The sequence below is a fragment of the Ursus maritimus genome, unplaced genomic scaffold (assembly GCF_017311325.1).
Source record: "Ursus maritimus isolate PB19 unplaced genomic scaffold, ASM1731132v1 scaffold_27, whole genome shotgun sequence".
In the NCBI taxonomy this organism is placed as follows: Eukaryota; Metazoa; Chordata; class Mammalia; order Carnivora; family Ursidae; genus Ursus; species Ursus maritimus.
Genome location: NW_024425230.1, coordinates 37,890,702 through 37,911,515, shown reverse-complemented (window position 1 = coordinate 37,911,515; position 20,814 = coordinate 37,890,702). Strand labels below are relative to the sequence as shown.

At 54.1% G+C, this 20,814-nt stretch overlaps 1 protein-coding gene across 1 annotated transcript; it reads left to right on the top strand.

The window, feature by feature from the left end:
* The first annotated feature begins 4,543 nt into the window (after nucleotides 1–4,543).
* Nucleotides 4,544–5,945, top strand: KBTBD13 (kelch repeat and BTB domain containing 13). Its single transcript, XM_040642632.1, has one exon. The coding sequence runs from the start codon at nucleotides 4,544–4,546 to the stop codon at nucleotides 5,921–5,923; it is 1,380 nt and encodes a 459-aa protein (XP_040498566.1). The 3' UTR covers nucleotides 5,924–5,945.
* Nucleotides 5,946–20,814: the final 14,869 nt, after the last annotated feature.

The following is a 20,814-nucleotide window of genomic DNA, read 5'->3' as shown; positions in this document are numbered from 1 at the left end:
AGAGAGGGTAAGCTGTGGAACTCTGTAGGCCCAAATGGATGTAAACTTGGGCTCTGTTATGGTCCTGCTTGTATGAGGCTTTAAAACTTTAAAACTCGGACCAAACAGTAGATGGGAACTGCAAGGAGGTAGGCTCTAGCTTGGTGTGAATCATCGGAGCTATCCCTAGTTACAAGGGACTGTTTTTAGAGGAATTGAGCTTCCCAACATTGAAGGCAACCAAGGGGGTGACTACTTCAAGGAGGTGTTGTAAGGAGACTGCATCATGACTTGCAGGATGGGATGAGATGACCCCTAATTCTCGTCTAGGTTCAAGATTATTTAAACTAGTTGCCAGCTGGTTACTCGGGCCCTCAGCCTTGACTGCTAAGTGACTGAAGTCTGTTCCTCCTATGAGGCTCAGGAGGAAAACAGTGCCAACCTCACAATTGCAACCAGTCCCTTTCCCCATCCTCAGTCTCGTCTGGGCTGCTTGTCCACCCGGAAGTGCCCGTTGTGGACCAGAAACGCCTTTGGAATCAGCCACTAACTGTCAGACCATGGAATAAGCTACTTTGCTCTTCTGGGCCCCAGTTCCTCATCTTTAAAATAGGGATAATATTAAAGGTTAGAAGAGATGATATAAAAGTGTCCCACCCAGAGTTTGGCCCGTGGCCCAAAAAAGCAAAAGGCAATTTCCTTCACTCCTCCTGGACATGAATAGCAAGCACATACTTCTCACCCACCTACCAAGAAGCCATAATTGTTTAGCAACCGATAGTTTGGACACTGAAGGTCAAGAGAGAGGTTATTCTGCAAGGGCAAATAGCCCAACCCTCCTGATCCCCTACCCCCCATCTTCAAGGCTCTTATAAGGGGCCCTCAGGTACTCAAAATGAAGAGGATGCGGCACCTGGCCCAGCAGTGAACCAGCAGCAGGTGTTCAATAGAGGTCTCTGAAGTGAATGAGTGGGGTGTGCACAGATCTAAATAGGTAGGGCCTGTGAAGATTTCCAGATGCCAGGTCCTACCCTTGCCACCTACCCCCCAGGAGCCACTCCACATAAAGCTAAGCTTTTGGGAGCCCTTTGTGATGATGTCACTGCATTCCCTGGAGGCACAATATGACAAACACGTCTATGGCTGTTCAATGATAAATTCAGGTGTCAAAGCTAAACAAAACCTTAGGAGTCAGATCCAAGCTCCACTTTACAGATGAAGAACTGAGGCCTGGAGAGGTTGGGTAGCTTTTGCAAGTCAGTGGTAGTACCAGCATTAGAGCCTGGCAAGAATCCTTACTCCTAGTCTAGTGCTCTTCCTCAAGCCCAGGCAAGCTCCTCACTACGCTGTGTGCAGAAACACTGCCATGGGTGGCAAGGCCAAGGGTCCACCATCAGGCTCGGAGCATCTCGGGGCTATGTCTCCTTTATGAGACCTCAGGCTCTTTTGGGACAGGGGTTGTGTCTCCTCCATCACACTGGGGACTCCCACTTAGGTTAGAGTCCAGGAGTCCATTTAACAGACCCCTTACTGTGTGCCCATCACTGTGGATAGAAAGATGAACAAAGCTGGATGTGTGTCCTAGAAAGGCTGAGTCTGACACAGACACAGTCCCCCTTTCCTTGCTCCCACCCTAAACCTCGCGCAGTATGGGGGTGCAAAGTAGAGAGACAGAGGTTGGTGTAAGGTCGGGCAGAGCCTGGGAACTCCGTGGGCTGCCCACAGCCAGGATAGTTCCTCGTCCTCTCCAAGTCCCAGAGGGATGCTCTCTGTCTGGGTAGAGGAAACTCTCACCAGCTGCAGACGACACCCCACTGAGGCCTTGGAAGCAGGGCCAAAGTGCTGGTCCTCAGCCCAGCCTTGGAACCATTAACCCCCACCTTGGGTGACTCCCTCCCTAGTGCCTGGTTACTGAGGGTTGGAGCTGGGTGTGTGCAGTGTCCCAGCCCAGTGAAGCCAGGGCTGGACTTGTGAAAAATCGGCACTGGGAGCCAGCTTCAGCCAAGAAGAGTTGCTCTCCTTTGACTCCTCTCAGGAGAGGGCCAAGCAGTGGTCCTATCTGTTATGTCTGCCAGTTACCAGGTGCCTGGAACAGACCATTTGGGAGGAAACCATGCCCCGTGGGGGTCAGCCCCTCCCCAGTCCTGTTCCATAGCTTGGGCCTGGCAGGAGGCAGCATTTCCCCTGCCCTAAGAAAAGGCTAGTACTGGGCTGGGGCCTGGGCAGCAGATGGAGTTCAATCCAGTCCCACACCTTTGTTCATAACAAGGAAAAGCCCATGCCATCAGTGGCCCTCCCTTTCCTCATCTGTGAAATGGGAATAGTCAGACACCTTCTCCCTACCCTGGGGCCACCAGCAAGGACAGAATCAGGACTGGGCACCACAGAGTCCACTTTCTTCCAAGAGGGGGGCTGTCATGCTTTTGGCAATGTCTGGCCTCAGGGAAGAAAAGAGGCTGGCAGAGGGCCTGGGATAGTATTTGTGAGGACTCCTGCCCATCCCCTCTATCTCCTCCTACTCTTCCTGTCAAGTCCCTGGGGCAGAGAGTCCCGGATATTTCTGGCTGCCTCCTCCAGGCCTTTGGCTTCCCAGGCTCACACAAGTGGTCCCCATATCCCAGCCCTGCTTTGATGGGAGTAAACCGGGTGGGAGTTCCTGGCAGAAGAGGCACATTTGTGTTGGGTCTGCATTTTCATATGTGAGGATCTGTGCATGTGTGTGTGTCCTAGGGGTGAGGGAAGTTCCCCAGCCCCTCCAACTCTGGCTTTGTCGCTGTAAGCCACTCCATACTCCTGAAGAAAGCCTGTAGTTGAACATGTCCTGAATGGCAGATACTATCCTACACAGGTCTGGGCCTCGGTTTCCACACCTGTAGAATAAGGTGGCAGGAGAAAATAATCACTAAGCTCTCTTCCACCTGACATTTTGGAACCCAAAGTCTTAGCTTGTCACCCAGGAAAGTTCTTTGCCGTGGGGAAAATGCCCTGGGGTGGGCAGCAGGAGGCCTGGGGCTGTCTGCCCCAGGCTACATGACCCTGAGCAATTCCCTTTTTGGTCCTCCACTGTAAATGAAGGGGTTAAACCATATGAGCCTGAAGTTCTTTCCAACTGTGTCCTCCTGGCAAGAGATGAATACCCAACACTTGTAGCACAGACAGGCAGCAGAGCATGCATGGTGGTTAGCGCCTATCATATGCTCTATAGTCAGACTGGCTGCAAGCGAGTCCTGGCTCTGCCACTCTCTGGCCATGTGACCTTGGGTGTGTGACTAAACTCTTGGTGCCTTCCTTAGGCTCTTCATTCATGAATTAGAAGCTCGTAGTGTTTCTGTAAGCAATACATGGGTAACTACCTGCTAAAAGAGGAAAAATGACAGTATCTATTCCTAGGATTATTGCAAGGACTATAGGAGCCAAAGTGCGCACAAGAGTGCCTGACACAGTACAAGTTCAGTGTTAACTATCATTATTTCAAGAAGCCCTTCCCCTTCCCATCTGCTGACATACAATCCCCTCAGCAGCCCCAATCACCTTTTCCCAAGGTCCAGAGCTACACAGCAGTGGATGGATGAGTGGAGAGCAGCAAGTGGGGAGGAGACATCAGCTTCTCATCCCCAAACCAAGTCAAGGAGTACTTCCACACTGCGAGGTTTACTGGACGCTCATCTGCCACGCTCCCACTTTGACAGAGAGGGAAATCAGGGCTGAAAAGGAGACTGAAGTAGCTCAGAGTCAGGGGCGGAGGTTCACGCTAAATTAGAGCCTGCACCATGGGTGCCTGGATGGCTCACCTGGTTAAGCGGGGACTCTTGATTTTGGCTTCTGCAGGTCACAGTCTCAGGAGTCATGAGACTGACTTCTGCGTTGGGCTCTGACCTTAGCGCCAGTCTGCTTGAGCTGCCGTTACCCTTCACTGGGGCGCACCTGCGCACTCGCTTTCTCTCTAAAATAAATAAAATCTTTAGAACGCGCTCCAGACCCCAGCCTGGTCCACTCTAACATGCTCTACCTCTGCCTCTCTCTCCGGTGCCCAAGTCCCTCGGCCCCCCACCAACCAATGGGGTGCGCTAGGTATGCATCCTGTCCTTGCTTCTTCCCAGCTGAATGACCTTGGACAAGGCATGTAATTTCTCTGACCCTCATTTGAAACACTTTATGGATATTGTCCCAATACCATGAGAGAGGTGTTCTTATTGGTCACATTCTGAGGAAACAAGGTCAGAGTTAGGGTACTTGTACAAGAACATACAGCCGCTTTAGTGCAGGTTAAATGGGGGTATCTTCGTAAGCAGCCCTCACAGTGCCCCGCATGCAGTAGGTACTCAATACGTGGTCACTATTGTTACTATGCCCCATACGGAAGTGAGTGACCCTGCAGGTCTCCTGATGCCCGCGGGCCCACAGCCATCCAGCCTGCCGGCCACCACATCACATGGGCCGTACTATCTTTAGCCAGGGAGATATTTATATCCCCCGGGGAAGCTTTTTCCGCTCCGGGGGAGCCCCAGAGCCGGTGGCCGCTGAATCCAGGCCCCCGGCGGCGCCCCCGTCCTTCCGGCTCGCCATGCCACGGGCCCCAGACGCCCCCCCGGTGCAGGTGTGGGTAGGCGGCCAGCTCTTCCAGGCCGACCGGGCTCTGCTGGTGGAGCACTGCGGCTTCTTCCGCGGTCTCTTCCGCTCGGGCATGCGGGAGACGCGCGCGGCCGAGGTGCGCCTGGGCGCGCTGAGCGCTGGCGGCTTCCACACCACGCTGCAGGTGCTGCGCGGCGAGCGGCCGGCGCTGGCGGCTGACGAGGAGCTGCTGCAGGCCGTGGAGTGCGCCGCCTTCCTGCAGGCGCCGGCGCTGGCGCGCTTTCTGGAGCACAGTCTCACGTCGGACAACTGCGCGCTGCTGTGCGACGCGGCCGCCGTCTTCGGCCTGCGCGACGTGTTCCACAGCGCCGCGCTCTTCATCCGCGACGGCGGGCGCGAGCTGGCGGCCGAGCTGGCGCTGCCCGAGGCCCGCGCCTACGTGGCGGCGCTGCGGCCCAGCAGCTACGTGGCCGTAAGCACGCACACGCCGGCGCCCGGCTTCCTGGAGGACGCGTCGCGCACGCTGTGCTACCTGGACGAGGAGGAGGACGTGTGGCGCACGCTGGCCGCGCTGCCGCTGGAGGCCAGCACGCTGCTGGCGGGCGTGGCCACGCTGGGCAACAAGCTGTACATCGTGGGCGGCGTGCGGGGCGCCAGCAAGGAGGTGGTGGAGCTGGGCTTCTGCTACGACCCCGACGGCGGCACGTGGCGCGAGTTCCCCAGCCCGCACCAGCCGCGTTATGACACGGCGCTGGCCGGCTTCGATGGCCGCCTCTATGCCATCGGCGGCGAGTTCCAGAGGACGCCCATGAGCTCTGTGGAGCGCTACGACCCAGCCGCCGGCTGCTGGAGCTTCGTGGCCGACCTGCCGCAGCCGGCCGCGGGCGTGCCCTGCGCCCATGCGCGTGGCCGCCTCTTCGTTTGTCTGTGGCGGCCGGCCGACACCACGGCCGTGGTGGAGTACGCTGTGCGGGCGGACACGTGGCTGCCGGTGGCCGAGCTGCGGCGTCCGCAGAGCTACGGCCACTGCATGGTGGCCCACCGCGACAGTCTCTATGTGGTGCGCAACGGACCGAAAGACGACTTCCTCCACTGCGCCATCGACTGCCTCAACCTGGCCACGGGCCAGTGGACGGCACTACCTGGCCAGTTTGTCAACAGCAAGGGAGCGCTGTTCACGGCAGTAGTACGCGGCGACACAGTCTATACAGTCAACCGCATGTTTACGCTGCAGTATGCCATCGAGGGTGGCACCTGGAGGCTGCTCAGAGAGAGGGCCGGCTTCCCACGGCCTGGCTCCTTGCAGACCTTCCTCCTTAGGCTGCCACCTGGCGCCCCGGGGCCTGTGGCCTCCACCACACCAGAACTGTGATCCTGGGCTGGCCTTTAGACGGGGATATCCCGGAGTCTTCGCCGAGCCATGGCTGAGTCTGTAAGGCTGGCCTTCGGAGCTGCTTGGAACTTCCGTCTCCCTGGTTGAGACATGCAGGTCTTGGGCCTTGTGGTGATATGAACATGTCCAAGAAATTCAGAGAGTAACAACGATGCTGGAGGCTGAACCGTCAAATTACTTGGGCTCTGCTGAGAGGTGGTGGGTCAGGATGCCAGTGGATTGGGGGGGGGGTAGGATTTCAGTAATCTAGGCTTGTGTGTGAATGGGCCAATAACTGAGCATGGCTAGGAGTGAGTTAAGTGATGTTAAACTGCCAGTCAGTTGGCAAGAATTAGGCACCTACTGTGTGCCCGGTACAGTGCTAGGCCTAATGTAGCTGTAGTTGCTAGAGGGGTCCACAAAGCCTAGAGTCTAGCCCAAGACAATGAAAGGTTTACATACACTTGTCTTGATCCACTGAGGGCTAAAGGCAACACGCAAAACAAAAAACTCACAATGGAATAAAAGTTTTGAAGAAATCAGGGCAAAGGGAAAATAGGGAGGAGGAAAAAATACATAACTCCAGGAAGGAGGATAGTATACAAAATGCATGAAGAAGACAGGCAGGGTAATTAGCTGCTGCAGGGGAGGTTCCGACGGTGAAGACTGAGCTCAGAAGAGGAGATGGGGAAAAGCTGGAACAGATGGGAAGAGGCCCTGCGAGCCCAGCGTTTAAAGCAGAACAGCTGTGGATGGAGGCATTTGGGGAGGGGGCAAGGCTGGCATGGCTTGTAGAGACAGTAACTGAGCTGAACCTGGAGTAACACCTATGAGAGAGAAAGGATGTGGACCGGTAGGGGAGAACTCGGTTGCAAGCCCTTCCCACTCCCTTTTTTGCCATCACCCTGCAGGCAACGGATTATCAACTTCCATGACTTTAGGTCACTTGAGGCAGGAGCACAGTCCTGGCCAGGTCTAACTGCCTCCTCCTCATTCTGCGGGTTAATTCTCTCCTCCAAGCCTCTGCTCCTGCCATTCTCTGGGCCTGGAATGCCTTTCCTCTCCCCCCGCCCCTCTGTTGGCTCTGCACCCACCTCCTCTGGGCAGGCTTGGCTGTTCCCGACCTTGGCCGCCTGCATTGCTTACTGGATCCCTGACTGACATCATTCCGTGTATGTGTGAAATCGTGCACGTGTGCAGATAGCCAGGGCAGAGAGCCTGGTGTGCTATCAACTGACCTGGGCACTTCCCCACCTACAGCATCAAATGATAAGGTCCTGAAAAAACCGAGGCCAGAGAGGCTGTCCTTGGGGACCTGGTTTTAGAGGAGGACTCTTGTCCCTCCTTTAGAATACTCCTATCCTGATTTCTGGTCACCTGCCTACCTAAGACCTTCAGCTTCTTCATGCCCTGAGTGTCCCCAATGGTCTCCATCCTCTAGGACCTGAGGCCCGTGGGAAATCCTAGCCTCATCAGAAGTATAGAATGCAGCATCACCATGGAGCCCCAGCTGCCTTTTGCCCTGACCTATGTTCCAACCTCTGCGGAATGCTGCCCTCAGAAACCCAGCATCTGCTAGCCCTGGAGTAGCCCGAATCACGACAATAAATCCTGACTTTGGCATCCTGTGAATAATGTGCAAAGTACTTTCACATCCGTCTTCCCTCTCCAGCCCTACCTCAGTCCTAGGAGTTCGGTACCTTCTCTCCATGGCAGACACATGAGATAGGTGAGACCCAGAGACCAAGAGACACGCCCAAAGCCACCGTCCCCATGCCAAAGCATAATGTAGCCCCTCACTTTTTGCTTCCTTCAAAGTATAATTGTTATCACATGTCAAAGATTTATTTAACTTGTTTTTTTTTTAAGATTTTATTTATTTATTCGACAGAGATAGAGACAGCCAGCGAGAGAGGGAACACAAGCAGGGGGAGTGGGAGAAGCAGGCTCATAGCGGAGGAACCTGATGTGGGGCTCGATCCCATAACGCCGGAATCAGGCCCTGAGCCGAAGGCAGACGCTTAACCGCTGTGCCACCCAGGCGCCCCTATTTAACTTGTTAACAAAGGAACCAGAAGAATGGAAAGCTGGTTCAGGGGAACATTTGAGAGAGATTTGTGTCTTTAGTTGGAAAAGACCTACTAAAATAAGTTTGCTAAGAGGTGAAGCTGGACAGGACAATAAACCGTAACTTTCGTAGTTCTGTCCTGGACTAAAAACGTTTGCGTCTTCACATACACGCACGTACCTATTTCTTCATGCAGCCACAAGTGCGCGTGCAGCTTCTCGAAGTCAGGACTCCAGGCAATAGCAAATTGAGAAACATGTATTTAATTTTTCCTGAGAGAATTAAATAACTCCTAGCTGTTCAACCCTGCCCCACGACGACATTGAAAAGACATATAGTCTTTCTGCCTCTCTCCAAGTTATGGATAATTTTTCTAGCAGTTCTGAACGCTCTCCCCCTTGCTCACTCCTTCTGCCCAGTGCTCAGCCATGAGATTGGCAGTCTTGAGATCCATCAGCTCATCTGCTCCCGCACCCCACAGAGCTTTGTGCCTGTCGGCTTTTGCAGCTGTCTGTGTGGACCTGCCCAGACAGGGCCTGCTGGCTCCTGCGGTGGTGATATTCCTTGGTCCAGAGCAGTCCTTTCTGAGATGTCCTTTGTGCATAATAATAATACGATTCACAGTGTGCTTTCCCACAGTTGACTTACTTAAGCTCTGTAAGAATTTTAAGTGGTAGGCAGCTTGGCAAAACCCTTACCCTTGAAGATTTAAAAAAACCCAAACACCCAAAGGTCACGTGATGGGAAGAGGCACAACTAGGAAGTAGCAGAGCCCCAGCGTTGAACCCAGGGCCACATGCTTGTTCTCTGGGCTGCCCCCTGCTTCGCGGACATTTGGAGACGGACAGGGTGTTTCTGCCGGTCTCCTTTACACTCCCCTCCCTGTTACCCTTCTCTCTGCACCACCTCTTCTTGGGGTTCACCTGTTCCCCTAAACCCAACCCTTTCCCTCCCCTTGTAATAGGAAAATTAACTGTCCTGGGTTCTCTTGCCTTAAGATCTAGCTGGGATTCTAATGGCCAGCTTCCTGGGGGTGCTAATGACTTGGGAAGGCCCCGAGGGTCTTTGCAGTTTCACAGATTTCCCTCCCTCTCATGAAGTGTGGGGGAGGTTTTCATCATACAGCCCACCTTCTCCGGCCTCACAGGTCAGGCTCCGGGGTTCCTCCCACAGCCCACCACATTCGGCAAAGGTGGTCACCATGTCTGTTTGCAGGTGAGGAAACCAGCAGAAAGCTGAAATGAGTCACCCAAAGTCACATAGCCAGTCAAGTGGAAGAGCAAGGACCTGGAACCAGGATCTGGGATTTTCAGCCTCTCATACGCTGGCACCTAGACTTGACCACTGAGTGAAGGTATGGTTTGGGAGGTCAAACCAGGTATGAGGTGGGCGCGGGGGGCAAATATACAGAGACACGTAGGGATTACTAAACCCAGAAGGCAGGGTTTAAAAAATTCTCTGTCCCAGCCCAGAGGCCCACTCTGAGAAGCTTTCCTCTCCCTGGAAGCTATCCTGTTGTGGTTCTATAGCCTGCCTGACAGAGGCAGAAGGAGAAGCCAGAACTTCCCATACTCCACCCAGGGCCTGCTTCCCTGTTTGCTTCCCTTCAGTCTGCCCAGGTGGCAGCCAGAGCCATCCTAATGAAACGCCAGCCAGATCTCATTGCTTCTCCATTCAGAGCCTTTCGTGATTCCTCATTTCACTCGAGTGAAAGCCCAGGTCCTTTCAGGATCCCCTGCCCCGTTTCCTCCCTCAGTTCATCTCTTACCACTCTCCCCCTGGTCTCGTTAGTGTTCTTCAAACACACCAAGCACACTCCAACCTCAGGACCTTTGCACAAGTACCTGTGCCAGGCACACCTCCCTCACTTAGCCCTCTGGCTGACTGCCTACCTCCTACAGGCCTTTGCTCAGATGTCACCTTCATTCTGAGGACTTTCCTGATACCCCCCGCCCTTAAAATCTACCTTCCCCTTCTCTGCAGTTCCTCCTCCCTTATTTTACTCCATAGCATCTGGCATCAGCTACCCTGCTAACCTTCTTTAGTGTCTATTTTCTCCTACTAAAACTTGAGCTCCAGAAAGGCAGAGATTTTTGTCTGTTCACCAGGACCCAGAACAATGACTAGAACATAGTAGGGACTTAATTATTTATTTTTTTAAAAAAGATTTTACTTATTTGACACAGAGAGAGAGAAAGAGCACAAGCAGGGTAGAGAGGTAGGCAGAGGGAGAGGGAGAAGCAGGCTCCGCTGAGCAGGGAGCCTGATGTGGGGCTTGACCCCAGGACCCCAGGATCATGACCTGAGCCAAAGGCAGACGCTTAACTGACTGAGCCACCCAGGCACCCCAGGGCTTAATTATTTAATGAATGAATGGTGCTCAATGGGTGTCAAAAGAATTAATGAATGAATTGAACTATCAGAGGAAAAACTCACGGAGGCTGTCAGGTTTCAGAGGAGAGCAGTATCATTTCTGGCAGGGGTTGGGGCTGGGCAGGTGCCCAGGGAAGACTTTCAGGGGGAGATGGACCTCATCGTACTTCCAGGGAAGAGAGGGATCTGAGAACTACCGCAGCTCCCAGGCCCCTTCTCTGCCGGCAGTCGCAGGGAGGGGACTGGAGTTGGGAGTGCAGATCACCCTGTGAGGGTTGCTCCTCTTGGCGGTGGAATAGCACAGGGCCGGCTGTTTATTTTCCTTTGGCCCCAAGCAGCTGGGCCTCTTTTTCACCCTAATTGCTTTGCTTCAGGTTGCTGTCTCATTTGCCAAGAATAGTGGCAAGTTAATTGTGCTGGTGGGAGACACAGACGTCGGCAGATAGGCCTCCTCTGAGCGCCTGATCATGGGCCCAGAATGTGGGACCCCCATGGAGGGGTCTCTGAGGGCTCATCCCCGCAGTGTCCTCTGCAACCCTCATGATTTGGCCCCAGCTGGAGTGGGAAGCATGGAAAGGAGGAGCCCTTCTCTCTGGTGACTCAGCAATTAACAAAAAGTAAAGGAGGCCTTTGTGGGGCTGCAGAGTCTTGGATCAGGTTATAAACATTTCGTGCAACCCCTCCTTTTATGGGGGGAAGGGGAAGTTCTGGGGGAGCGGATGGGGAGAGGCGAGTAACTTGCCTGGAGACACACAGCAATGCAGCACACCATGCTGAGCTAAACCCACATCTCTAGAATCCTCTTCCCATCACACCATGCTGCATCTCTGTGCTGCCCGCCAGGACACCTGTGAGAGAGCATCCCCAGAATGACCCATCAGGCCTGCCCTCCCTGCTTCCAGACCTCCATCCTTATTGTTCCTAGGAAGTCTCCCCGCTCTGGTGTCCCATTCTTGTCAGCACCCTGCTTTCATTCAGCTGACAGAGACAAAGGAATTGAGCTCTAAAGGTGGCGTCTGGGCACGTGGGCCCTTCAAATCTCTCTCTCACACACCACTTAACCCTCAGCATGGCCTGATGCCATTGGCCCAGTACGCTTCTCCTTCCAGTAACATATTTTCATTCTAACAGCGGACTTCGGTAGATGTGCGTAACCCCACGGTCCTGACTAGCAGAGGGGACTGTAGGTGCTCGGGGAGCTCGCAGGTGGGTCAGGGAGGAAGGAAGGGACTGAGGCTCCGCAGAGGGCCAGCTCTGCCTGCCAGGCAGCCAGCTCAACTTGGAGTCCAACGCTGGCCCTGACGGTAACTGCTCTAGGCCCACAGTTAAGTACCCTGAGCTTGCTGAAATCAAAGTGCCTCAAGTCCAAACAAGGAGGACAGTTCCTGCCCCGGAGGATGGTTATGAGAGTACATTGAGAACCTGGGGGTCCAGCAGCATTTTGCCCACCTTCCACGTTCCTTTCTCCACCCCCTCGCTTTATCGGGACCCCTTCCGTGAAGGAGGCAGGATTGGGACAAGCGGAGACTGACCAGCAGTCTGTGTACTTAGCGCTTAGCGAGGACGCAGGACGGCAGCATCGGCTTTGGCAACAGGGGACCTGGGCTCATGCTCCAGCCCCATCCCTTGTCAGCTGTGTCATCTGGGCAAACTTGGTTTCTTTATAGAATGTTCATCACGATAAGACTTACCTCATAGAGTCGTTGTGCAGAGAGAATATGTGAGGTGCCAGTAGCTTTCCCATGAGGGAGGGAGGTTGGAACCTGAGTGGAAAGAGCCTTGAATTCCAGACTAAATTGGGCCTTATTCTGTAGGAAGTGGAGATCCACAGTAGGTGTTCGAGGTGGTGAGTATGGAAGCCAGATATCCTGTTTCTTGGCTGCCAGTACCAAGCCCCTCATCCTGGCCTCTGCTTCACAGCTCCCGTCTGCCCTTCCAGATCCACTCTCCCTTTCTCGGGCTCTGCGCCCCACTGGGCTCCCTTGACTCCAGGTCAGATGGGAGACACCAGCAGAAGGTGAGGGGTGGAGAGGAGTGGGAGGTCTGGGGACTTTGTTCCTGGCTCCCTCCTTGCAGGGCTTCCCCACACTGATCTTTTCCCCTCCGCTGCTCAGCGTCACAGCTCCTCTCAGGTGACCGCCTCCCCTCACTTTCCAGGCCTCGGAGCAGTGAAAGCGTCTGTGTCATTGTCCTTGCACTATCCCTGTAGTAGCCTTTCAGCCTTTGCAAATAGCCTCTGATGACCCAGTGTGAATGTGCCGTCTCTTTCCTGCTGAAACACATGCCCTGTCCCCTCTGGCCCTCATCTCTCTGGGCATCTGACAAGGAGTGGCTAGGTTTGGGCACAGCAAAAGATACTGGAAAATATCCATCGCAGCGCCCTGGCCTGATTACACAGTGATGGGGACCAGAAGAACATCTTACCAGAAGGGGTGGCGTTTCCAGTGTCCGGAAGCTAGGGCTTGCCTCCCGAGCCACTTGAATTTGAGGGGAAAAAAGTGACCTTTAGAAGCTCTCTGAGGAGTGGCTGGGAACGGAAACAGAACCAGATGCATGAGCTTCAGGGAGCACACATTCTGTGGTTCTTTCCCAAGGGAGGGACCAGGCAGGTCCCCAGCTCCAGCCTCTAGGTAGGGCCTGGTTCTCTATGGCCCTGGCCAGACCTGACCTTTATCAGGTTTAACCAAGGGGTCCTGCAGGATGCAGAAGGGGAGCCCTGGAGATCTTCAACCCAGGCCCATCCCTGCCACCCATTTGCTGGGTGATATTGGCCTGGTTGTATTACCTCTCTGAGCCCCACTTTGTGTCTGTCATTGAAGGTAACAGTCCGTCTGGGGCACAGGCTTGTTGTGTGGTGAGGTGAGGGAGTGTGTGTGCCAGGCCCATGGTGAGGGGAGCCCACATACTCCAGCTTCTAGCTCAGACTTCCCGGATTCTAGCTCCCGCACCAGTACTTTCTGACCATATGACCTGGGGCAGCTGTTTACTTCCCGGAGCCTCAGGTGGCATCTGTCGATGAAGACTGTTGGGGGGTGAGTGAGATAGGACACAGAAGGAGCTTAGGACAGTGCGAGGCCCCCAGCAAGTGTCAATAAACCAGAGAGCCGGGGCACCTGGGTGGCTCAGTCGGTTAAGCGACTGCCTTCGGCTCAGGTCAAGATCCCAGGGTCCTGGGATCGAGCCCCACATCTGGCTCCCTGCTTGGTGAACCTCCTTCTGCCTCTCCCTCTACTGCTCTCCCTGCTTGTGCTCACTCACTCTCGCTGTCAAATAAATAAAATCTTTAAAAAAAAACAAAAACAAAAACAAAAAACCAGAAAACCTTCTGCCCTTAGGCGAGGACAGTGGATTGTCTTGCCAGTAGTGGTCGGTCTGGCTTCAGGTGGAAAAGGTAATTGACGACTACATCGTATGGTTGGGATTCCTGAAGAGGGGCTTTGGGCCTTGAAAGCATCTGCCACCGTTGTCTCCAGGATATAACCCCTTGACCCTGCCCCGTCTTAGGGACAGAGGCCAGGGAAGGTGGAGGGGCAGGCATGTGAGTCCTCACAGCACACACTGAGACATATCAGCCCGATGATCCTTGGCCCCAGCACCTGTAACACGAGGCTCCGAACCCCTGGGGAAGTCCACACACTTAGCTTCAGAAAACAGTGACCTAGCTCGAACCCAGAAAACAGTCCTGGATGGCTGCTAGGCCATCTCCTTCGTCACCTGTCCCCACCTAGCTGGGGGTTGGGATGGACAGAGACGGGGGTGGTGGCTTCCTTGAGCCGCGGCACCCACTCCTCTCCTCAGAGCACAGCCTGGTCCACCACAGAGAGCGTGGTCACTGCACCTGACCCGTGGGACGGTGGCCCATGCTTGTCTCCGCTCAGCTCTGCTGCCATCTAAAAGGGGCCACGTGCTCCCCAAAAGAGCACATCAAGGGGTCATGAACCAACTTGGACCTCCGCCCCTTCCTGGGGACTTGGGGGCCTTGTACAGATTAACACCGGGACCCTCCCAGCAGCCACCTGGCCCCCACATGTGGTCCCTCCAGGCTCTGAGAGGCAGGGCACTAAGGAATGGGGCTGGCTGCCTTTGTCCCTTGAAGTCGCCGCACTGACTGTGTTCTCCTAACTACCCAGAGCTTCCCCTACTACTGTCTGGTGAGCACTTCACCTGGCAATTCGGTGAAACCTCTGGGGAAGCCAGTTACCTTTCAGCGGGGGGCCACCCCTCAGTAAGCTAACTTCCATGGGTTCCCTCCTTTCCTTCCTTCCTCCCTCTTCGTTTAGCACACACTTCGGAGCACGTTCTGTCACCACTGGCTGTGCCAGGCGTCGGGGTCAGAGAGGCGAGCCAGGTTCAGTGCCGGTGCCCAGTTCGTCACAGAGGAAGGAAGGAGGCGGCCCCTGCGGCAGCTAGAGGACCCCAAGGTAAGCCCCCTGATGGAGATGAGCCCCCCTGTGAAAGCCATCCTCCCACTTGACAGTCTTAGACCTTTGACAAGGTTCCCAGAGTGACAGGACGCTCTCTGCCCCATTCGGCGGCTGCCTGTGCTCAGGTTGTCTCGTTGCATCCATCAGGGTGCTGTGGCCATCACCGTCGGCCAAGTTCAGGAGGACAGGATTCTACCGGGAGGACTTGGGGCCGCCCCAGACTCCCCAGGAAGGCCAGAGCACCCGGCTGGGGAAGGACGGGCGCTGAGCGGCGGCGAGGGGTCCCAGCGGCAGGACGTGCTTACGGCCAGCCGGCCGTCTGGGGCTGCAGCCAGAGTGAGGAAGCTCGGGCTTCCCAGGTCACACAGCAGACTCAGCCAGCCCTGGGTGGGTGACGTGCCGTCCCTCTGGTCAGGGGAGGACAGGGCATCTTGACCGACAGCACACTAAGATGGCCCACAGCCGAGGGAGGAAAGTCTTCCAAGTTCACTGGGTGTCACTTAAGAAAAATGGGGGGTGGCCTTGTGGCCTTAGAATAGAATGGAAGAGGTACAAGGGAACGGAGGAGGCAGCGATCTGCAACACCGGAGCGACGACTGTGGTCTCCTTCCCGTCATCCTTGTGGGCTCCCCTGTGTTGATGGTTGCTCCCCGGCTGCAGGAGCGAGTCCAGACTCCTCCAGGCCCAGCCACAACCATCCAGGCACACTCAGGGGTCCCCCATTACCCGCCGGCCCCAGGTTGTCCCGTGCCTGGGCGGCTGTTGCCTGGAATGTCCTTCTTTCACTTCTCCATGTGAAGAACGCCCCTCCCCAGCCCCCGCCAGGCCCTGCTCAGTTGTGCCCCCTCCCAGATCCCTCAGCCAGGCTCACACTCCTGCAGCCTGGGTCTCCCCTCTGCCTGGAGGCTGCCCATACTGCCCCAGCGCCAGTCCTTCTGGGGGAGCCCTCATCTCCCTCTCTTCCTTGTGCTCAGCACAGGGCCTGCTGAGGCTCATGGGATTGCTTGGCTGAGGGTACTCAGAGTCTGGGATTAAGCCATGCCCTGGGGCTGGTCTGTCCTGGGTCCAGGGCCCCCTGGCTTCCATCCTTCCACCTTCACCAAGCACCCAGTTAATGTCTCTGCAGAGCCTTAAAACATTCTTTTAATGACAATAAATAAGTAAATAAATAAATAAAATCATAGGTTAAAAATCTTGAGCAGTAAAACAGCAGATGACGCCGCGTGGGCAACTTCCCAGAGGACACAGAACACACACGTCTCCTGAGTGGGTGGCCTTATAAGGACAGGTTCAGGAAGAGAATGGGCAGGAGGCAGGGCCACTCGCCAGGAGAGGAAGAGCTGGGATGGGGGTGAGTGCCCCACTGCTGGGCTGGGAGCAAAGACAGCAGGGGTACTGGCTGGGACCCAGTTCCACGGGGGGAGCCGGCCAAGTGCTACCTCCAGAGGCCCTCATTGGCCCAAAGCCTGCCTGTCCTTCTGCCTTCACCACCATCGTCACCAGCACAGGCGCTGACCCGCTCTCAGCCAGCTGCCATGCTGACCCGCACTGGCCAGCTTAGCCTGGTAACCCTCCTGCCCCAGGACAGGCCATTTCTCCTCCTTCTTCCCACCTTCCCTGACTCTGGGGCCAGCAGGCCTGGCACCCAGCTGGTATGCAATAAAGCTTTGTTGGGCGGAAGAATTAGTAAGTGAATGGTTCTTTGGTGGTAGTTTTAGCTCATCGACTGGGTGTAGCACCTAGAAATAGGGGCTATATCTTCTCAGAGACTAGCACGGGGCTAAATGCAGGGGAGACACTTCTCCAAGATTTTGGTGGTTGAGTGGTTGAGTGGGCCCTTTCTCAAGTAGAACCGAGTGATCAGGTCTTGCCCTACTCAGGATCACCCTTGTCCCCAGCATGCAGACGTACCCATCCCACAAAGCCTCCATATGATGCTACGGCAGGGCTTTCACTCCCCCTGAGGACGGGGGGCGCGTGCGTGTAAGAGAGTTTCTGGGAGAGTCTGGCCCTTAGGAAGGAGAGTGAGGAGAGGGGTGGACCAGGAGGTCCCATGCCCGGGGTGGGGTGGGGCTCTGGAAGCCTCCCCATCCCTCATTAGCTCATTTCCGGAGCTCCCTAAAGCCCCAGATGCTCCTTGCGGTGAGAGTCTTACAAGAGACCTGAGTCGATGGTCCAGTGAGGTGAAGAGCTGGCAGGGTCACCCCTTCCGTTTGCCGGCTTTTACTGGGCCTATAACCCCATCATTCAAGAGCCACTATTCATGAGTTAAGCTTTGTCCTCTCCCTAAATCCTCTTTTAACAGGCAAAGAGTGTTCCCTGCAGGGGCCAACAAAGGAATTCTCTAATCACCAGATAAGACAGGCGGACAGGGCGGCTAGAGGTCAGCCTGGGGAGAGGAGCCAGGAGGAAGTGTGGAGGGAAGGGGGCTAAGAGAGGAGGAGGGCCCAGGAAGGGGAAGCTCCTGACTTCTCCACTTGATCCTTGAGGCAGCCCCTCCCCCCCCCCCCCCCCCAGAGCGGGAGGGTCAGGGCTGAGAGGAGGCTCTGGCAGCCCCTCAGCTAGCGCTGTTCCTGGTGCCAGGAGAATGTTGTCAGCTGCAGAAGGCTGACTCTGAAGCAAGAGTCCCCAGGCTCCTACCAGAGGCGGGAGAGGAGTGGAGCCAGCTGTGTCGGCTTGAGCCTGGTGAGGCCCCAGCCTTGCCGGAGACCCTGACCTCTGGGTAAGGCCTGCTCCGTGGTCACTCTGTTCCAAAATAGAAATGTCCCTTGTATAAAGAGTAATGCAAAACACAACAAAACTTCTTTATGTGACTGCTTGAAATTCCACCATTAGTCACGTATTATTTTGGGTTACACATTGCCCCTCTGTGGTACGTTGAATAATGGTCCCCTGAAGACATCCATGTCCTAATCCTTGGAATTATGTTACCTTACATGGTAAAAAGGACTTTGCACATGTGATTAAGTTAAGGTTTTTGAGATGGGAGATTATCCTGGATTAGCCAGGTGGGTCTGATGTAATCACAAAAGGTCCTTATAAGAAGGAGGCAGAGGGTGAGCCAGCTAGAGGGCAATGTGCACATCCCCCTGGAACGGAAGCAAAGAACTTGAGATTTCAGCCTGAAATAGTGAATGAGACAACCTCCCCCACCCCCACCCCCGCCACCTCCCGTCAGAGTCAGGAGGCCTTCTTCAATCTGTTGGCACTGAGCCTCCCAAGGAATGTGGTGGGGACAGAAGAGGAGACTGGGTGTAGGGGAAAGAAGTGACAGCAAGAGCCCAGGCAGAACTTGCTTCCTTCCGCATCCTTGGGCCAGGCCTTGGTCTGCCCCCTGGTGCCCTGGTACCTGCCCCCCTGGTACCATCCTCCTGGCCTCCTCTCTGAGGGCCATCTTGTTTAGACACTGCCTTCAGGTAGCCACTGTGTCATCTGCTGCTGTTTTAGGGGGCCACCAGTACGGTCACCTGACCCTCAGTATCAGCTGTAAGGACTGTCCTCCTCTCAAGATACTCCCAGAATCCTCTGCTGTGGCATCCTTAAACCCTGCTGACCAGAGAGGCTGAAGCATAGGGGCGGGAGGAAGGGGGACATTCCCCAAGGTTTTCTGAGTTCGATTATAAATGCTAGAGATGTGTTAACCTTAACAATGAGGAGGGAGATGAGAGGATGATCAGAGGAAAGGTAGCAGTGCTTCTAGAACCAAGACAAGGTATAAATCTATGTAAATAAGCAAATAGCTGCTAGACGCCCCGCCACAAGCTTCCTGTGCGCTAGCTCCTTCAGTCATGCCATCTGGGAAGCTGCAGTGTCCGTATGTTACAGATGAGGGACTGAGGCACACAGAGGATACGTGACTTTTAAAATGTCACACACGCACACAGGTCACACAGCTAATGATAAAGGCTATAGTTTCAGCTCAGATCTAACTTCAGAGCCCATGCCTTTAACTACCCTAGTGTTCTACCTCCTAAAAATATTTTAAATTTACGTGCCCATTGATGCCCCATTTTAAATCAAGCAATAGTTTCCTAGGAATGGGAAGTTAGGCTCGGGTGCGAGAAGAACGGGAGGAGCTGCATGGGGAAGCCCCTGCAAGGTCAGCGAGGAGCCTGCCAACTGGTCGCCTCTAGTCAAGGGGCTTAACCGAGTGGAACACCAAGGCCAGACTACCTTAATCAAAACACACAGAGCTTTGGATTGAACTCTGCTTTTTAGAAATTGAAATGAATTTTATTCTTTTTCAAGGGCAGTTTTATTTTTGACCAACTTTATGCCGCCTTGCCAATGTTCTCAAATAGTTTTGCAGCGCCTGCAAGTTATTCAAAGCAAGTTTTAGGGCCAAAGCATATTTTTTGTGTGATTTCAAGTTGGCAGGCATTGAGGCTTAGTGGAAAGCACCCAGGAGCTGGACAGACCTGAGGAGTCCTAGGTTCTGGTCCCAGACTCGCTGTTTAGGCCTGGATAGGCCTGCAGAAGTCCTCACTACACTTTCAGAGAAGGTGTCTGGTTTGAAGCCATGAAAAACATGAAGATTTTGGTTTTCTATAGGCCTCAGCTCCAGGTCCAGTCCTGCTCGCTGGGTGGAGAAGGTTGAGAGGTCTTGATTCTCTGGTAACCGCTCTAGGTCTTTGCACAAGGCCAGCTGGGAAGGGCAAGGGCGCTGGTGTCTTGGCTCTGGCCTTTGCTTTCCTGAGTCATGGGCAGCTCCCGCAACTGGTGCCCTCAGTCTCTTGGGTCCTCCAGAGGGCAGGCCTGCGGTGACTGGAGACAATTCTGGTCCCAAACTGCCCACTCCACAAATGAGGAAAGACTGACAGGCTGTCAGAGCAGAAGGCCTAGATCGGCTGGCCCTGAGGGTCACACACACTGGCCGTGGGCCCAATATATCGAATAAGAATCCCCGGAGGATGGGGCGCCGGAGTGGCTTAGTCAGTTAAGCCTCTGCCTTCGTCTCGGGTCATGATCCCAGGGTCCTGGGATCGAGTCCCACATCGGGCTCCCTGCTCAGCAGGAGTCTGCTTCTCCCTCTCCACCACCCCCTGCTCATGCGCACGCGCTCTCTCACAAAAATAAATAAAATCTTAAAAAAAAAAAAAAGAAGAAGAAGAATCCCCAGAGGTACTGGCATAAAAACAGACACACAGATCAATGGAACAGAACAGAGAGCCCAGAAATAAGCCCATGCATATGTGGTCAATTAATTTACAACAAAGGAGTCAAGAATATACAACGGGGAGAAGACAGTCTAGTCTCTTCAATAAATGGTGTTAGGGAAATGGGACCACCACATACAGAAGAATGAAACTTGACTGCCATCTTACAGCTTACACAAACGTTAACTGAAAATGGATTAAAGATTAGACTGGAAGACCTGAAACCATAAACCTCCTAGAAGACAACACAGGTGCTGGGCTCCTTGACATAAGTCTTGGCAATGATTTTTTTAATCTGACACCAAAAGCAAAAGCAACAAAAGCAAAAAAAAAAGAACAAAAACACGTGGAAAATAAAAAGCTTCTGCACAGCAAAAGAAACCATCAACAAAATCAAAAGGCAACCACCGAATGGGAGAAATATTTGTGAATCATATATGTGATAAGGAGCTAGTATCCAAAATATATAAAGAACTCACGTAACCCAACAACAACAACAACAAAATTTAAAATGGGCAGATCTGAACAAATTTTCTTTCCTTTCTTTTTTTTTTTAAAGATTTTATTTATTTGAGAGAGCGAGCGTATGCATGCGCACACGTGGGAGGAGGGGCAGGAGATGGACAAGTAGACTCCCCGCCAAGCTGGGAGCCCTACACAGGGCTCCATCCCAGGACCCCAAGATCATGACCTGAGCTGAAGTCAGAGGCCTAACCCACTGAGCCACCCAGGTGCCCTGAATAGACATTTTTTTCAAAGAAGACATATAGATAGCCAACAGGTACATGAAAATATGCTCAAGAGCATTAATTGTCAGGGAGATGCAAATCAAAACCACAAGGAGCTATCGCCTCACACCTGTCAGAATGG

Bases quoted from the DNA above. Each gene is read 5' to 3' on its own strand.
- KBTBD13 (XM_040642632.1), top strand. From the start codon at position 4,544: ATGCCACGGGCCCCAGACGCCCCCCCGGTGCAGGTGTGGGTAGGCGGC.